Below are 19,418 nucleotides of genomic sequence, written 5' to 3' on the forward strand. Positions count from 1 at the left end.
TTCTACTTTAACACGTATTTTTTTCAAATCAATCGGAGTGGTGGAACATGGTTAAAAATAATAATTCACACCGCGCCGCCGTGCCGTGCCGCTGCGCGCCGCGCCGCCGTGCCGCGCCGGCTGGGTGACCGCGCACGGTGATTGTTGTCATGTTGAATTTACGTACTAGTTGCAGTGTTGCAATGTTTAGTTGCCAAGAAAAATTATAATATAATAATATAAAATATAATACATATAATATTTCCAGGACGTCTGCAGTTAGCCTATAAAACTTATAGTTTCGGCAGTTTATCACGAGGAGATTGCAGTACGTTTTTAAATTCCGTATGTTCAGGGTGCTTTTTTAATGTGAGTCCCCTCGCCTCTCACATTATCTATTTATCATCGGGGTGCTTTTTTAATGTGAGTCCCCTCGCCTCTCACATTATCTATTTATCATCGGGGTGCTTTTTTAATGTGAGTCCCCTCGCCTCTCACATTATCTATTTATCATCGGGGTGCTTTTTTAATGTGAGTCCCCTCGCCTCTCACATTAACTGAAGAGAATTTTTTTAATCATCTTCACTATCACTTTCAATCACTGGGATTGAATTATCTTTTTTAAATATATCGCTAAGTATTTCTGCCGGTTTAAAAATTTCAGATAAATATCTTGCATATGATAAATAATATATTATTGCGGCAATATGCGAGCAACAACCAACAGTTCGTCTGCCATTAGCACACTCACATACATAATGAGTTACACCGGAAACTCCGATACTGTTTGGTTTGTACCGCAAGAAACATCTGTATGTTGTACGAGAAATATGTCGGGATGGAACTTTTAGTTTAAGAACATTTTTCTCGTTTTTAACATACTCTATGTTTAATTTGCCATTTTTGTCTATCATCTCTGCCAAATACGACACGGCTTGAGAAAGTTGGTACGAACCGGTAAATAAAATTTTCATATCTTTTTCAGTCATTTCCGGAAAATCCAAAAGATCATTCGATGTTATACTTTGAAAAAGGAGTTTTCGGCGAAACCATCCTTTTTCTTCAGCCTCAATAGCCAAAGTATTTTCCGTATTTTTTTGGTCATGCATCCTCTGTACAATTTCATTCGCAATTTCTACATCAGATTGTAACCTTTTCCCGAAAGTATTGTTCAGAAATGATGCAATCCTAAAATAAATTCCAATTTTTGGTATCAACTTGTTGTCAATTTTGTGGTCTAAAAGACGATACTTTTGTTTGAGCACTCCATGAACTGATTCAACTGCCCAGCGGATTTTAGTGACAAATCGAGACTGATTGGACTCTTTTGTTGACAATTGCTTTTGTTTTCCTTTCAATGCAGGCATTAAAACTGTAAATTTCCTTTTCTCTAAATCACCTACTATGTCTCGGAAACCGCGATCAAGGACAAAAGTATCACCTTCTTTTAACAACTTACATAAACCGTTTGGATCTTGAATTATGTTTTTCAATATTTCCGCATCATTTTGATTTGCAAGATACGGTCCGAGCATATCAACAATGTATCCGTCAGTTGTACAGATAGTGAATGGTTTGCAGAGGGGAACTTTTTTCTGCCCTGAAAAAGATTTCTTCTGATATTCATTGTTAGTACTTTTTTGGTGTCGGGCGTAAGTACCGTCACAAATCAAAAATAAATTATCATGAACATTAAATAATTTTCTTGTTATTTCCGTGTTATGATTTTGAATAAGATTATCTCTGTTAACAGCATGTATGCCAAAATGAAATGGTAAAATATCATTTTCAAAGGACTTGATTATGCTCAGAGAATAATCTGAAACTGATTGTTCATTCTCTAATTGCAAGATGGAAGCTATCATTTTATTGGAATTTCCCGTACGTAATTTGAAAAGAAACACAACCAGAGCTTGAATTACTGAACGAGACTTACTATTTCTTAATGATATCATCATATCTTTTATTTGAATAATATTGTCCCAAGTTAATCCGGTAAAGACATCAAGCTGTTTTTCTGAAAGATTGAATTCACCGACTTTGTTAAATAATGTAGAATCACATTTAATGGAAAGAGTTTCCATCATTTTGGATAACTCTAACCCAGTGAGACTTGTTGTGTTAGAGTATATCTTTAGAAGATTAAGATCTTCTTCAAAAATTCGGTTTTTTATTAAGTGATTTGTACAACACCGATTACCAACCGGTATATAGATTTTTTTCTTAATGTACGATTGCATTCGAGCTTCTTCCGGAATTACTGTAAGATTTATTTTGGAAGAACAAATGCAACAATATTTATGCGTAGAAAGTGTCCTCTGAATAGGAATTTCAATATATTCAACTTCAGGCATGGCTTCTTTTGGTTTTATCTGAACTTCGAATATCGGATCAGAAGTTAATTCGGAGGAAGGAAGATCTTTATTAATCTCTAATTTTGAATCATTCTCAGACTTCTTTTTTTTGTAAATAGAAAGCCGACACCTACGGCATAAAATGTCATTGACGGATATTATTCTTTCTAAACAACTAGAAAAAGAAGTTGCTTCCTCTTCGTTGAGTATTAATTTTTTTCTACCTTTTATTTTCTTTACACTAATGTCACAGCCAGCACACTGTAAGTGCACATTGGACGTCATTTTTTAATAAAACAAAATAATCAACAAAAATAAAAAACTACAGAAAATATATAATATGAATAATAATAACAACAAATGCCTTGTCGTAATCCAAGTATACGTTTGCTGTTCTCTATTTGGATTTACATCAGTCATAAGCTTTATTCTTCTTAGATGTATATTATATAAATCATAAACTATACAAGCGCTATATTCGGAATTTTCACACACCCTGTATATTCTTCATTTGCATGTGCAACAATACGATGTTTTTTTTTTATGAAGTTGCCGTAGTTGTTTAGTTTTCAGCGGATAGGCGATCGAGCTTCGAGCTAATCGGCGCTCATCAGACATCGGGTCCGTTCTACGAGTCCCGGCTCCTCACTCTTTTATGCAGCGTGAGCGCGGCGCGGCGGCACGGCGGCACGGCGGCACGGCGGCACGGCGGCACGGCGGCACGGTGGCGCGGCGCGCGGCGGCACGGCACGGCGGCGCGGTGTGAATTATTATTTTTAACCATGTTCCACCACTTCGATTGATTTGAAAAAAATACGTGTTAAAGTAGAAAATCTAGAGATGTTTTTGTGAAAATATAAAAGTGGTATCTCAAAACTATCACCCCTAAAAAAATTCATAAAAAATTCAAAAATTTTTTTATCGGGTTTTTTTTCATCACAAAAATTACTTAAAATTTTCTTAAACTTGCCTAAATGATGTTTACAACATATATTTTTTTCATTAAAATCGGTCCAACCATTTTCGAAGAAAATCACTTTTTTAATTTTTCTTTCCCCCTCCATAACTCCCCAAAAAATACAATTTTGTGGCTAATATTTGGGGAAGTTTTACATCTCAAGGGTGCCAACTAATGATATCAATTTGAGCTCAATTAGTGCGGGGGCAGATTTCACCTGCTTATTCCGCTATGCCCTTTATTTAAAATTTTTCGATTTAATTAAAACGTGGTAATATGGGAGTTTTGGGGGTTAATTACAAATTAAAAATCAAAATTTTAACATTCAAAATAGCGGATTTAATGTGGCGGAAAAATAAGAACTTTTTAAAAATTGATATGTACAGGCTCAAAATTTTTGAAACTCCAGAGGTTTTTTGCAATACTGATCAGGAATATCAAATCAGAAAATTTTTACTATACCTTATATAAAAACTTTGGCGATTTTTTTTGTGCAACACATTGTACTTTTTCAACATTTTAGGGTGCCATTTTGAATACAAGATGTAAAAAATTCCAATTTCTGACTTCAAATTTAAATTCACCGTATCAAATTACTTATAAGATACAACTTTCAGAGCACTAAAAGCATATTTTTTTATAAAAATCAACAGGAATCGATTGTTGTCGCCAGTAATTAAATTCAAAGAAAGACAAATATGTAGTCGACTGATTGACTAAATTCCTTTATTAAGTTAAAAGATTACGACGTTTCGACCATGGGATTTGGTCCTTCTCAACAAATTAATAATTGGCGAGACTACAATCGTTAAAAGTCCGTGGCAGCGAATTTACAAACAATTGTGTCTCATTGTCAATCGATAGTGAAACGATGGATATAATAAAAACAAGTCAAATTCATTTAAAACGGGAAGTCAAAACAAGATTATATTTGTCGTTAAGCGTGTATGAGCGCAACAAGCGCATATTTTTTATACCTTCATCAAATATATTTGCGGTAATCCTGAGCACCGCGGTGCTTCAAAGGGTTAAAGAAGACCTATTTAAATTTGCCAGAAAAGATCTTACTACTCATTAAAAATATAACAATTACTTAACAAAATAAATCATTTAAAAAAAAATCTTTTATAAATAAAAAAATAACAAATTCGAGGTTTTTTATACAGTATGAGCTTGTCAAAAATGTGACAACGCTAATTGGGATTAGCTGTCAAAGAGATAAAAAACTTATTCTGCATTATTATAACGAATTATTTAATTCGGAAATTTATAACAATCCACATTTTTATTTTATTTCCATAAAAACTCATTTTATTGTCTCTTTAGCTCATACATCTTGTATATAAGTACCGGATCTGTATGTTCGCAAACTACTCCGTCATTTGTGGTCCGATCCTCTTGCAACTGGTCTCAAAATTTTCAAATTTTTTAAGGGATGGCTGCCATGGTTTCAAATTTTCAATATACAAGTTGTTTCAAAAAAGGACAAATTTTTTTCTTAAGTTATGCTTATCATTTTAAAAAAAACCCTGTATTTTCACGCGAGTATTTTGGTTTAAATTTAAAATTTTTTTAAAATATGTTGTCCTGTTACAAGGACAAGGATAGGCCTAGAAATGATTATGTAGTATCGGATGTCTGTATGTCCGTATGTCCGCAAACTACTCTGTCATTTGTGGTCCGAATGTTTTGCTACTAATCTCAAAATTTTCCAAATTTTTTAGGGATGGCTGCCATGGATTCGGATTTTCAAAATACAGGGTGTTTCAAAAAAAGACCTATTTTTCCCAAAAGTTATAACCATCATTTCTGGAATACCTTATATTTTCGCGCAACTATATTTTGTGCAGATCCGTAAATTTTTAAAAATATGTAGTCCTGTTGGAAGTGGTTAGGCTTAGAAATAACTGTGTACATTTTTAAAAATAAATAATTACGCTTTTTTTTTAAAGCAAAAACACCGTCATACAGACATACTTACATTCTAACTTTTATGTATGAGATTTTAAAATTAAATTTAAAAATTTTGTAAAACATATTTTTGAAAACTTAATTTTTAAAAACATTGACTCTAACAATGCAAAAATGTTTTCAAATTTTATGAAAAAATGAAACAATTAACAAAGAATAGTTTAAACAAAAATGGTAAATTTTAAAAAATATATCTTACTTTAATATATAACTTTTGAAATTTAATTTATTTAAAAAAATGTTTAGAGCAAAATTAAAGCAAATGATAATATGTGGTTTATTTACAATTTTAAAATTTGAGTAATTACGCATTAAAAAAATATTAAGTTATTTCGCATTTAACTGCACGTGCAAGACATTTTGTTACAAAATAATAAAAAAAAAATTCGCACAAAGATAATTTGATCAAATCATGTGACATTGGCTATAATTATGAAATGAGTTATTAAAACGTGAAAAAAGGAAAAAAAAGAATATTTATTTAAGTAGATAGAAGGGTTGATTTCCATAATGATAAATATGTAGTGTGTGCGTGCGTACGTGCGTGCGTGCGTGCGTGTGTGTGTACCATTATCTTCTTTTAAAAAAAACCGAGGCCAGGTAAATAATAACAAATAAATATTAACTGCTTTTTTTAGGAGACACAAATTAACACAGGTTACCATAATCAAGCACAATTTACCATAGTTACCTAGATAGCAAACACGAATCATTTTGACGAAGGATGTCAAAAGAGATTTTTTACACTTTCGCTAACCAGAGGAAACCTTGAAATTTCGTTTTACTTCACAGTTTTGCTGAGTTCAAATTTAATAATCTAAAATATTAAAAATTTGAAGAAATACATTGTACTTGAGATAATGTCAGCAATCTTTATAATTAACCCAATTATAATAACCCTTTATAATTAACGCCCACAGACACGCAATTTCTTGTTCATTTCTTCATTCTCAATAGAAAAAATTGGAAATGTTTTGACCAAAGCCATGTATCTTACTGTTTTTGAATGTGCTTGTTTGATTTCCGGGGTCAAAATTGCATTTTCATGCCTCAGAAAACCAGTATGGCGGATTTTAAGTAAAAAGTATTGAAAAATTAAAATACATTTATCAATATTTTTTTTACTAGAAAAAGTATTAGAATCCGTCTAAAAGGTTAAAATAGTTTAACAAAAAATTTTCTTTCAACCTCAATTCACTGTAACCTTTTCAAAATGGTAGGAATTTCAAGAAATATAATGTTACGTCCGGCGGACTTAATGTTTTATTTTCTCATCGCTGTCCTTCTAAGAAAAATAATTAAGAGAAATCATATTTTAACGGTTGCCGATAGCAAGAGATGTTTACAAAGGATCGCTCTATCGTCACGCACAAGTTCGTGAGATATAGCGACAACTTAAAATTTTATTTTCAAGGATACATAAATCGAAAGATACAGCCATCAAACAAAGGCATTAGTTTCTCCATCTGTAAACGATTTCGAAGAGCGACCGTTAGATATGATTTAATCCCTTTGAGAGTCTGGGGCAATGTTGAGTCTAGAATAAAAAATAATAACTATCTTTATTATCAAACTATGCTCAAACAATGCCCTAGATCGGTACCCGACTCTAATAAAAAAATGGAGAAATGTTGAAACTCGATGAAATTAGACTCTTCAAACAAGGAACCTCCAGAAACTATAAAATTTGTTATTCAAAGCAAAAACGCGGTCCGCGCTCAATTAATAACTAAAAGTACATTTCTCATCAAATAGTCTACGGAAAAGACATAAAAACCCTTTTTTTGTTTGTGTGTGTGTCCCTTAGATAAAAAGAGCGAAAATCTTAGACTTCCTTTCCTATACTCAAAATCAAAAGCAATCGGTAACCAAGATTAAATTTTCCAATAAACAAGCTCCAAATTTGGTAGCTTTGGAAGGGGCCTACCAATCCGAAAGCGAGACCGTCCACATCTCAACCCTTCCCTTCAAAAAATTTTCTATAAAACCGCAATCCCAAGATCGCGAACAGCTTTTTCCTTTTTCTATCTTGTACCAAGAGACCGAACCAGTCCGCGTAACTCCGCATCTCGCCAAGTCGGAGTGTTAGATATTTGTGAGTGGACAGTTGAGACCTAGTGAACTCAAGTGAGTAAGACTTCAAGTGAGTAAAATTACAACTCCTCTGAGATTGGGGCTGACGAGTCAACCTCCACCCACCCCGACTCAACTCTGGATCAGCTTCGAACGACTCATTTGCAACTCCGAGTCTGACGACCTGAGCCCTATCGACGCCGAAGCCTTATGATATTCCGTACTCATCAAACCTCACCGACTCAACAAGTAGTAAGTCTCCAAACATAAATTCTCATCGGGTTTCTGTTTCTCATTACTTAATATAAAATTAAAATTATAATGAAAAATAAATTCTTCCACCGTAACTGGTCGAATCTGAAACAATCACCAAGACGGGCAATCAGGCAGGCTTGCGGTTATCCGGACGCTACGTACACCGAACACACATCGCATCCAAAGGCCTCTTCTCCTCCGGCGGGGGTCACGGATTTCGGGCCTACCGTTCGAGAGTCCGGCCGGGCGTCCCAATTCGCGGATTCCGAGCCTACCGTTCGAAAGTCCGGCCAGGCACCCCGGTCCGCGGATTCCGAGCCTACTGTTCAAGACTCCAACCAAGCGTCATGGTTCGCGGATTCCGAGTCTACCGTTCGAGAGTCCGGCTGACCGTTCCGGTGCGCGAATTCCGGCCCTAGTATTCGAAAGTCCGAACAACAATTCATACTTTCGGATTTCAATTTTCAAGAGTGCACTTTCTTCACCTTCCCCTTTCTCAACTCACTATTCTCCGATCAGTTCCCCTGAATCAGAAGAGGTACCCCCACCTTTTCCCGCACCTTCCGACATCAACATCCTAGCCGAGTTCCCTCCTCTTCCACACCGGCCCGTTATTACCATTATGATGGTACCCAACGCTCTTAATCAAATTATTAAAACAGTTCCCAATGAAAACGGACCCTGCAGTCCTGCGTTACCGTAATTTCGCCCTTGTCCCAGAAGCTATAGATCCCGAAGTCTTATTCTTTATTGTATATGCTCTCGCTCCTACAGATGTTATTCCTGTTTTTACCCCTTATTACAATCATCCTTTTATAGTCCCCAATGATTTTTTTAAATAACTTCTTCCTTCCTCCCATCGCCACGCTTGAGGAATTATCATAAATATTCATCTCCTCCCAATTTGCTAGAGAAATAATTATGTAACAAACATTAGCCAATATTAAAATTATTATACAAACATACGATTATGGAACAAATATTACCCAATATTAAAACTATTATTTTTTGTTTATACAAATGTTTGTTTATACGATTATGCAACAATTATTAAGCAATGATATCTCTACAATAAAAGAAAAACACGACTTCAGCACTTATTCTTGTATATTTATGTTAAAATAGAAATTTTTGTAGTTTTTAGATAATTCTATTGCTTATTTAATTTCAAAAACCTCCCCTCGTTCCGAACAAAGATAGCGCCTGGTCCGATCCCAAGTTAAAACAATTCAATTCGTTGACACAAAACTTGGACCAACGGACGCACAACTTGAAACGGGTTATAGCGGGCCTATCGACACGTTGACTTATATTTTCGAGTCACAAAAAGTATTTGACCCGAGGCACCTACCCTTTCTTAATTTGTGTGCCTATGGGAATAAATATACTGATCAGGGGAGCCCATCCCGATGACCTTCGCCTTGACATATGTCGTCAAGGTCACCCTCCTAAGTGACCTTCAAAAGATTTTAGCTGTCACTCGTGATTCGTTAAAAAGTTATTAACAAAAAAAGTTTCATATATACAACACATAATTATTCAGTATAAAAATATATCAGATGAGTTTGCAACTTTCCACGTGCAGCGAAGTCAACCCCCTCTTGCTTACAAAGCAAAACGACGTCCACGCTTGTACTTTATCACAAGGATTTGCAACTTTAGATTTAAAATTGTGACCAAATAGCGAATTAAAAATATTTAAGTTAGGTTAGGTTGGGTTGGAAAAAAATACGGGGCTGGCCCCTCGAGTAAAGGCGGTCACCACCTCCCTAGGGAGGCTGATGCCCAATCTCGGGGGGTCTGGGGATGGTCCGCGCCGCCTCTATGCCAGGGTGATGGCCTCGGTCGCGCTTTACGGTGCGCCCGTGTGGAGCGGCGACTTGGCGGTCAGCCTGCCTTGCACTACCGCTCTCAGAAGAGAGCAGCGCAGGCTGTCCGTGCGGTTGGCACGGGCGTACCGTATCACCCCATGGGAGGCGGCGTGCGTACTGTTGGGGCAACTCCCCTGGGAGATCTTAGCGGAGGAATTCGCCGATCGCTTCCGCTGGCGGTCGGCGCTTTGCCGGGAGGGGATCACCCAGACACCCCAAATGGCGGTGGCCTAGAGGCTCCAGGCCAGAGAAAGGTCCCTGGGCCTGTGGCGCAAGCGTTTAGCGCATGCGCGTGCGGCCCTGAGAACCGTAATGGCGATCCGCCCGGTCCTCAAAAACCGGGTGGCGAGGGCGCACAGACCCCTCTCATTTAGGCTGGTGCAGGTGCTCACCGGACATGGTTGTTTCGGTGAGTATCTGCACCGTATAAGGCAAAAACCCGACGAGCGGTGTCACCACTGTGGGGCGGCTCGGAACACGGTGCAGCACACGCTGGAAGCGTGTCCGGCGTGGGCGACACCGCGCCGTGTCCTGAGCAATACAATAAGGCAGGATTTCTCGCTGCCGGCCGTGGTTCGGACCATGATCGACGGCGAGAAGGCATGGGTTGCGGTGGTCTTCTTCTGCGAGGCTGTTATCTCGCAGGAGGTGGCGGAGCGGGAGAGGGAGTCTGACAGGGCTGCCGATCTCGCCCGCCGAGTAAGGGGAGGGCGGAGGAGAAGGGCTTACGTGAGAAATCCGTAGGCCTCTTCCTCGTCCGTCCCTTGGGGGTCGATTGGGGACGTGAACGACCCGCTTGCACATCGAGCCCCTGGGAAGGGGCGTCAAGGCGGCGTGGTTGCGCCTCGACGCCACTAATAGTATAGGACAGAGGAGTAATCGAACTCGTCCGGCTACTCCTCAGAGACGGGTCCCCCCCCCCCCCTCGGAGAGGAACAATAGGCGCGGCAGGCCGCGATGCATACCTGTCCGATCCCGCGACTCGCCGTAACGCCAGTGGTAGGCAACCACCGAGGGATTTAGTGGGTAGGCCCAGCCCGGGAAGAGATAGGGAGTCCCACATATGGTCCCCGAAGTGAAGGGAATGCGTAAAAAGCATTCCCCTCGTTAAAAAAAAAAGAAGAAAAATACGGGGAGGGGGTGCAGGGGGAGAAGCGGAGCCCCTGCGGAAGCAAAGTTGTACACCTAATAATACCACCTTGATCAAAAGTTCCCGGAATCACCACCGTGTGCCGCTCTCAGTCACTCAATTTGACTTCTTTTTTTTTGTGGATTATTACACCTGTCAGCAATATTCCCTCCAAATTTCAGCATCCTAGTTTGACATTTGTAAAAGTGACTCAGTATTGAGTACATCTGTTTTTGTGCATGTTTCGATTTTTGCAATAGAGTGAAATTTGCAACGAGTGAAATTCAGGTCTTTCGGCACTAACTTTGCTGTAACACGGCGCAAACCCAAATCATTAACTATAATGTCTTGAACGGATCCATAAGAAATGTTCAAGTCATCTGCCAGTTCTGATTGTTAATTTAGCAGCCGAGAGGAGATAATACAAAAGTCGTAGACAGCTCTGATAGACGTACCAAAAATCGAGTACCACAAATGTTTTGAGAACTAGATCAAGCGCTGGAGTAAGTGCGTTGCAGTCGATGAGGATTATTTCGAAGGGAACATCAATTTTGAAGAATAAACTTGTATTTTAATTTTGTAAGTGAATTCCGGGAACTTTTTGATCAAGGTGGTATTGCTGTCCTCATATTATTAAAACATTTTTTGCGTACTGGGTTCTCTCTTATGAGAAAAGATTGATAGAAATGTGAGCGCGTAGGAAGATATTTAATTTAAAAAATTGTTTTATATTTATATGTAAATAATTATTTATTGCATAGAATTTCACAAAATATGTTCCACAAAACCACCATTGTTTTCTAAACATAATGCGACTCTTTTTATTTTCGCGTTTTACGTAACGTATCAGAATATCGCGATATGTCTTTCGTATTTGTTATTTATTAAATCATTGCAACTCGTAGATGTAATGTGTTATATACTTTATCTTGTACAAAATCCATGCAAAAAATCTAAAGGTGTTAGAAGGCGACGTTCTTCTTAGCAACTGCGTTGTTTGCGCGAACGCGCTTGTCAGATTGACTCGGACCTGTCAATCCATTCGGTCGTGCTCTGTTTTTTTTTTGTATAAATTGGAATATTTGTATTCTCAAATTTCATTAAAGAGTTTCGCGAGAAAGAGTGTCTTTCTTTATTCCGAGCGGGAGTGTGCGAGTGAGAGAGAGTACGGTCCCGCCGAGCGAACGCAACATTTTGGGGGTTCGTTCGAGTCACGAACAATAAACGAGCTTCAATCGGTAGTAATGTCATCGAGGACGCCGTCACAAATTAATCCTAGTGTTACGCCTGTTGAAGAGGAGGCCTGTCACCGTCACTAGGAGGAAGGATGGTGAGCAGGCTTCGAAGCCCGTGTCAACGGAGGCCGCAAAGTTGCAAGCCGTTCTCCTCGAGATCCAGCAGTTACGCGAGAAGCGCGATGAGCAAGCTCGGAGGAAGGCGAAACTCTCGACGAAACTGTAGCAGCACGAGGAGGAACTCTTCCGATTGCGGAGAAAACAGATAAGTCAATCTTAACTAAGGAAACTTTTATAATCACCAATGATAATAAATCATCAATAAATGTTGAAACAATCGACTTTCTGGCAAAATTTCGTTTATTTCAGAAACGACGGTTTGACCCTTAATTTGGGTCCTGTTCAGGTTAAAGTAAAATTAATTGGCAACTATTCGACATAATAGCTTGATAGATTCGGACCAAAACGAATTACAAAGTCACGTTCTAAAATAGAAGTATCGTCGATATAGTCGATATAAGTAACATTGAATACGTTGATAAATTACAAAGAGAATAAGTTTAAGAGTAAATCACGACGAAACGAAACAAATCACGAGATTACAATAGTCGCAACAAATTGGTAAAACTTTACATGTCTGCGTCAATAGCAAATTATAAATGCTGTAGTCGTGTAATGCACATGTTACCCGTTTATTAATTCGTTTTCAAGAGAAAAAAATATATGAAAGTGTCAAGCTTGCAGTACGGTGATAACGACCGGTGTGAAAATCAAGACAAATGTACTGTAATAACAAAGTAAAGAAAGTAAACATTAAGCATCCTTGATAATAATTCTATTATATACGGTGTTCAAACTTTCTGTATCTTTTTGTAAGTTTATAGAATTTGTATTCTTTTTTATGAAGAACATCTCGGCAATCTCCCTTTTTCTTCTATTTTTTTTCACTATATAATATTTTTGTTGATTGCCAATCAAACTCATGATTATTTTTAGTCCAATGTTTGCTGACTACTAAATGTTCACTTTCATTCTTTTTTATATCATTCCGATGTTCTTTTATCCTTGTATCTAACTGTCGTTTAATTTGCCCAATGTAGGATGCGCCACAACCATTGCACATCAAGCAATACACAACGTCAGTTCTCTTAGATCTACACAACCTGTCTTTACCCTTCTTTATAACAAGGTCTAATTTTAAACGTTTGACGGTCATTTCCTTAAGTGAAACGATACAAACAACAAATCGAAAACGCGGTGAATGATGAAACATTATTACACAAATGAAGAATTGGCAAATATGTTGCTCATCTATGGCAAATGCCATAAAAATAAAAGGCAGGCCGCAATATTGTACGCTGAGCGTTTTACTAAAAAGCGGCACCCAGCACATGGATTTTTCTATACGCTATTTACTCGCCTTGTCCAGCATGGAACATTACACGCGTCCACGAAATGTGCATCATCGCGCTGCAGAAACAATCAATCGAGTAAGAGAAACCGTTTCAGCAAATCCGCACGCTAGCAGTAGGAGTATTGCGTATGATCTCGCTATGGACCATACTAAAGTCCATAGAATAATAAAAAATTATTTAAAGTTACAAATTTTTTTTGTTTATAACTTTGAAGTACTCTTAAAACCGTTCGACTTTTGTTAAAAAATTTTTTTTCTATCTTTTATAGTTTCGAAGATATTTACATGGAAAGGAAAAAAACCGATTTTTTTTAAATGATAAATAAAATGATAAATAGTTCCCTATTAGGAATGAACTGCTCTACTTGCATATAATTTTTCAGAATTTTCTGAACTTTCGATTTCATAACTTCTCTTGTTAGATCAGGTAAATTGTATACTTTGTATAATTGTATTTATCGTTTTGCTTTTAAAAGCTTTATAAATGTACATACGAAGTCATGGCAAATAATTCTCGTTTGTCGAATGATTACTGTTGACACGTTTTTATATCGTGTTAGTCATATCACCGTGTCTTCTAAATAAAGTCTGCTTCTAAAACTTAAATAAAATATAAAATTAATAATTCTTAGCAAATTGCAAAATAAATAGAAAGACATAAACAAATACATACATGTAATCTTACAGGCTGACGATATTGATTACTTTGTGCGAAATATATTGTGGACAGACGAGTAAATTTTCCACAGTGACGGCTGCATTAATCGTCAAAACGAGCATCACTACGCAGAAGAAAATACCCATTCCAAAAAAGAAACGCACGTATAAGGCAGATTTCATGTCAACGTTTGGTTGGGAATTGTGGGTGATTTGATTATCGGACCGTATATATTTCCAGAAAATATTAATATCACAGCAGAAATATATTGTAAATTTTTGAAAAAAACATTACCAATTTTATAGGAAAATGTTCCATATTAAATATTCGAAAAAATATTATCTTCCAACAAGACGGTCATCCAGCCCATACTTCTATCCTGAATCGTGCAGTTTTAAATCATAAATTTTCAAATAAATGGATAGGAATTCATAGTGATCTGCACGAGTAGCCACCGTGATCATCTGATCTAACACCGTTGGATTTTTTGCATGGGGTTTTATACGAAATAAAGTATATAACACGTCACTTACGAGCCGCAATAATTTAAGAAAAAATTTAGAAAAAATATAGAAAGCATGTCGCGATATTGCACCTGATATGTTACGTAAAACGCGACAAAATTTTATAAAAAGATTATGTTTAGAAAATAATGGTGCTTTCGTAGAACATATTTTGTGAAATTCTATGCAATAAATAATTATTTACATATGAATGTGAAACAATTTTTTTAATTAAATACCTACACGCTCACATTTCTATCAATCTTTTTTTATAAGAGAGAAAGACGCGCGATTTACTCGAAAAGTCGGTAATGTCAGTATGTATAATATCGCCGATCACGCATGCCCCTGAACAGTCTGCCGCGCAACCTGTCATACTGCTCTGTAACATCTTGCAACATCCACATTACTATATATTGTAACATATATACATTTATACAGTTTCTAAATACATACATTGTACATACATAATTAGTATAAAATTTGTTGCACGTAATATGTATATACATTACTGTACATTATACAGTCATACATTATGCCATGCCATTTCTAAAATGTACATTACACATACATAATTTGTAGACTATGTACGACACAGTTTATACAAACTAGAACGTTACAGGCGCGCGCTATTTAGCTTTTTACTTTTTAAAAATAAATTGCAATAATAATACATAGATAACTATCTATACAAATTATCTTTTGTATAAATGGTGATGACAGCCTCTCACAAAGTTTATTGCAGTAAGACTATCAATCAAGGTTGCAGAAAACCAATGACAACATTCGATAAATGCAACTATCAATTTTATTCTTTTCTTTCTTTTTTAAATGTTTTTCATAATAACGTTAGATAAAAAAATTAAGAAATACATTCTTAGAAATGTAAAATATTACAAAAATCACATCATTGTAACAATGTTATGTTAATAATGTCTTGCTTACTAGGCAATCCTTTTTCTTTCGCCCTTTCTCCTCTTTTTTCGCTCAATCTCTTATTTTTGCTTTATTTAATTTTTAACTTCAAACAAAGTGCTGTTTATGCCCTCTTTTTCTTTCTTCCTTTTTTCTTTTTTAGGTTTAAATATTAATAATAATAATATTAAATTATTATATCACTTTCCCTTGTTCCTTTCCTTTCTCTTTCTCTTTTTCAACATAAATTAGAATTACACCTTCAATGTAAAACACTAAGGAAAAACATTAGGCACACAAAAAAAAACATAATTTTCCTTCATCAGAAGCTTCTTCCTCTTTCTATTTTTCCTATCAATTTTCTTTTAATGGTCTTCTTCTCCCTCTTTGTCTCTAGTCAAATTTTTCTTTATAAAATTCTTCTTTTCTAAAAAAAAGTATATTTCATATAATATTCATGCTGTTAGATATAAATTTAAGAAATTTATAAACAATTTGACAATAACAATTTCACATGTAAATATCTTACGTATTTTACTCTTTTTCTTCTTTTTTCTTAAGCATTTTAAATTTTCTCTCTCTCTCTCTCTCTCTCCCCCCTTTTCTCTTTCGTTTCCTCCTTTATACACACGCACGCGCGCGCGCAAGTGCACACAGCGCACGCATACACGATCGCACACATAACTTTTTTTACATACATTTTAACATGCATAAAAAAATCTCTTCTTTAACAGCAATCTTAACTTAACAAACATACTTTTTAACGAACTGTCTCTTTTTGTATTTTTCTCTCTTTTTTTTAATTGTCTCTAGTCAAATACAAACATACATACATACATATATAAACATTATTATACAATGTTATTCACTACTTTGTTATTATCTAATATTCCTTCTTACTTTTTCCTTCTTTATTCTCTCCCTCCCTCTCTCTTTTCCTCACTTTTAAGAAAAAATGGGCATGTGATCATATTAAATATATATAATTAAATATAAACAGATCTAATGACACATATGATTATATGCAGGGTAGCCATCCCATAATAGAAAAATAGAAGGGATCGAGATAAACATAAAAGTCCAATATTATCTTGGGTTAGATCTTGGGTTAGGTCTACCAATAATCGAGGTATTAATTTTTTAAATTATGCAAATGAGAGCGCACCGAGAGAAGAGCTCAATCCGCTCGAGTCATAACACGGAAGAAAAAATTTATCGTAAATGTACGATAAGCTTTCATTAAATTACTGTTCACAATTACAATAAAAATTAATTAAATTGTGTATTTGCCGATTTTATACGTTAATATCTCGGTTATTGGTGGACCTAACCCGACAATATTGAACTTTTATGTTCATCTCGATCCCGTCTATCTTTCTATTACGGGATGGCTTCTGGTTACATTTCACCCGGTATATTTTGGCGTGCTAAGGAATAACATTGTGTAATAATGTATATATATGTGTACATATATGCATATAAGCATGTATGTATATGTATACATGCATATGGGTGTATTTTTTATGTAACAATACAAAACGTATGCTTTTTTATTAATTTATATTTTATATATTTCATATGTAATTTTATCTTTACATCTCTTTCTATATTACTTATTACATCTCTTGTAATTATAATTTTAAAGACTGTTAAGAAAGACAAAGTGATAAAGTCCGCAATTAACAGGAATAATAAACAAAATAGAAGAAGAAATAATAGATAACATTCAAGAAAAAAGATTGAAAATAAACAAGAAAACATGACGAGTTTACTGTAAATAATAGAAACATGCAAGAATTAAGACAAATATTAGAAGAATAATAGAAAAACTAGAGAGAACGAAATTAATAATAAAAAGGGACTTCAACGCAAGAATTGACTTCAGACACGACATATATGAAGAAAAACCAGTTAAAGAGCAAAGAATCTCAAAAAACAATACAATTAATAAAAAAGAAAAAATTATCTTGGAAATGATGGAACAAAAAGGATAGAACATTCTTAACCCTCAATCTCTGCCGTGTTTTTCAGCATCCTCTAACCCTACCTATGGATCATTTTCGTTTTTGTCCTTATAATCATATAAATAATGGTTTAAAAAATCTGAAAAACATCATGTATACTCTTTTAAACATTTCTCTTTAAGAAACTACCATTATGTTACCCCTGCCCAAAAAATTTAATATGTATTTTTTAATAAACAGTGAGAGAAATCGGTAAAAAAGATCATTTAAAAAAATATATATAGCAATGGTAAAAATTTTGAAAAACAAATTTTTTTAATCAGTTTCTAGAAAGAAAAAAGTTCCTCTTTACGAAAAAATGTCTGATCGTAGAATGAAAACAGATATCCAATTTCAGCATATGAAAATTGGAATTCTTCGAGGATGATGAATAGCGTTGTAAAATAGAAAAACATCAACAATTTTTTTCAGCTTAAAGTTTTAACAAAGTTTAACAATTTATTATATAATACATAGTAAAAATACAAAATTTTGTTATAAAAATAGAAAAAAAAAGTTTAAAAGCAGTCGTGACAGCAATTTAAACGATGATCATCGCAAATGGGTTTGTTGCATCGAACACAACATTGTTTGGTCTTTTTATCATTTTTATGTAAACAATAAAAACATCTTTTTATTTTTTTAATTTATTTATTTAGTTAATGTGCAATCTTCCTAATATTTGCCAAATGCTAAATTTTATTAGTCTGCTTAAAGTATTCTGGATTTTTAACCTCCATTGTAGATGTTCAACTTAAAATATATACATAATTATGTTCTAAAATGTATGTACGTGTCCAAAAATACTTATTTAATAAAAAAAATTTTTTTTTAAGTTATTTTTACTTACGTAATCCCTACCTATTTTAACAAACGGACCGGGCCTTGTGCATCGAAGACCCACCCCCCCCCAAAGTTTTTTTTAGTGCAACTTTGATAGCGTTAGCATAGCGGTTATATAAAAAATTAAGGATAGTAATTTTAAGCAGAACAAAAACGATCCATAGGTAAGGATTGAGGGTTAATAAAAATGTAGAAAAGAACCACAGTGGAGAATTTACATACGTAAGAGCACGAGTAATTTGGTAGTTGAATATGTAATGACAAATTTACAGACGAGAAAACCAAAAATTTCAAGATAGGTGAAAGAATGGAATCAGGCTCCTTCTGATCGTCGAACTATATCGTATTTAAAATAGGAAAAAATAAAACAAAAGAAGAGAGATGGAAGAGAAGAATATGGACAGAAGATGGGGAGACCCAATATCTAGAAATTGAAAAAATAAATTTTGACAAAGAAAAAATTAATAATATAATGGAAGGGATTACAAAAAATAAACACGCAATCACAAGGAAAATTTTGATTAAAAAGTGCAAAATAGGATAAAGTAAATGGTGGGACAAAGATTGTACAAATAAAAAAGTAGAAGCAAGAAAAGCGTTAATAAGATAAAAAGAGGACTAGAAAATAAAAAAATATTTACAAAGAAAAGAAAAGTACAGAAATGTCTGTGAAGAGAAAAAAAGAATACTACAAGTAGAAGAAAAGATTACATGAATAAAAGAGAAAAGTCAAGCATGAGCTTATATTAATAGAGAATGAAAGAAGAAAATAAGAATTGCAAACAGAAATAAATATAGAAGAATGGAAAAAATATTTTAAGGATCTATTGGATAGAGAAGACACGTATACAAAAGCGCGAAAGAAGAGCAAAAAGCGAAACCGGAAAATAACCAAATAAACAAAGCCGAAGTAAAAAAAAAATCGACAGGTTAAGGAAAAGTAAAGCAGCAAGAGAAGATAAAGTCGAAAATAAAGCTCGGGATACACACGGAAACCCAAAGTTCGTCAGAAGATTAACAGAAATAATTAACAAAATGTGACGTGGAGACGGACTACCGAGAGCGATGGAAAAAAAGAGTGATAGCGCCAAAAAAGGGAGATAGGGAGAATATTAAAAACTACACAGGAATAAAACGCACCGTATAAAATATATACAATGATACTATATAAAGAAAAGACTTAAGGACAAAATAAAGAGTAAAAAAATAATACCAAAAACATAGATAGGATTTAGAAATAGAAGTACAATAGATAAC

At 35.0% G+C, this 19,418-nt stretch overlaps 2 protein-coding genes across 2 annotated transcripts in view; both read right to left on the bottom strand.

The window, feature by feature from the left end:
* Positions 1–19,418, bottom strand: part of LOC105839336 (transcription factor IIIB 90 kDa subunit) — a 168,189-nt gene that overhangs the window by 111,979 nt on the left and 36,792 nt on the right. The gene's annotated exons all lie outside the window — the stretch shown is intronic.
* On the bottom strand, positions 488–3,052 carry LOC118648201. Its single transcript, XM_036294527.1, has 2 exons — positions 1,916–3,052; positions 488–1,579 (listed from the first exon to the last, which is right to left on the bottom strand). The coding sequence occupies exons 1-2, from the start codon at positions 2,616–2,618 to the stop codon at positions 552–554; spliced, it is 1,731 nt and encodes a 576-aa protein (XP_036150420.1). The 5' UTR covers positions 2,619–3,052; the 3' UTR covers positions 488–551.

This window comes from Monomorium pharaonis, chromosome 1 (genome assembly GCF_013373865.1).
Source record: "Monomorium pharaonis isolate MP-MQ-018 chromosome 1, ASM1337386v2, whole genome shotgun sequence".
In the NCBI taxonomy this organism is placed as follows: domain Eukaryota; kingdom Metazoa; phylum Arthropoda; class Insecta; order Hymenoptera; family Formicidae; genus Monomorium; species Monomorium pharaonis.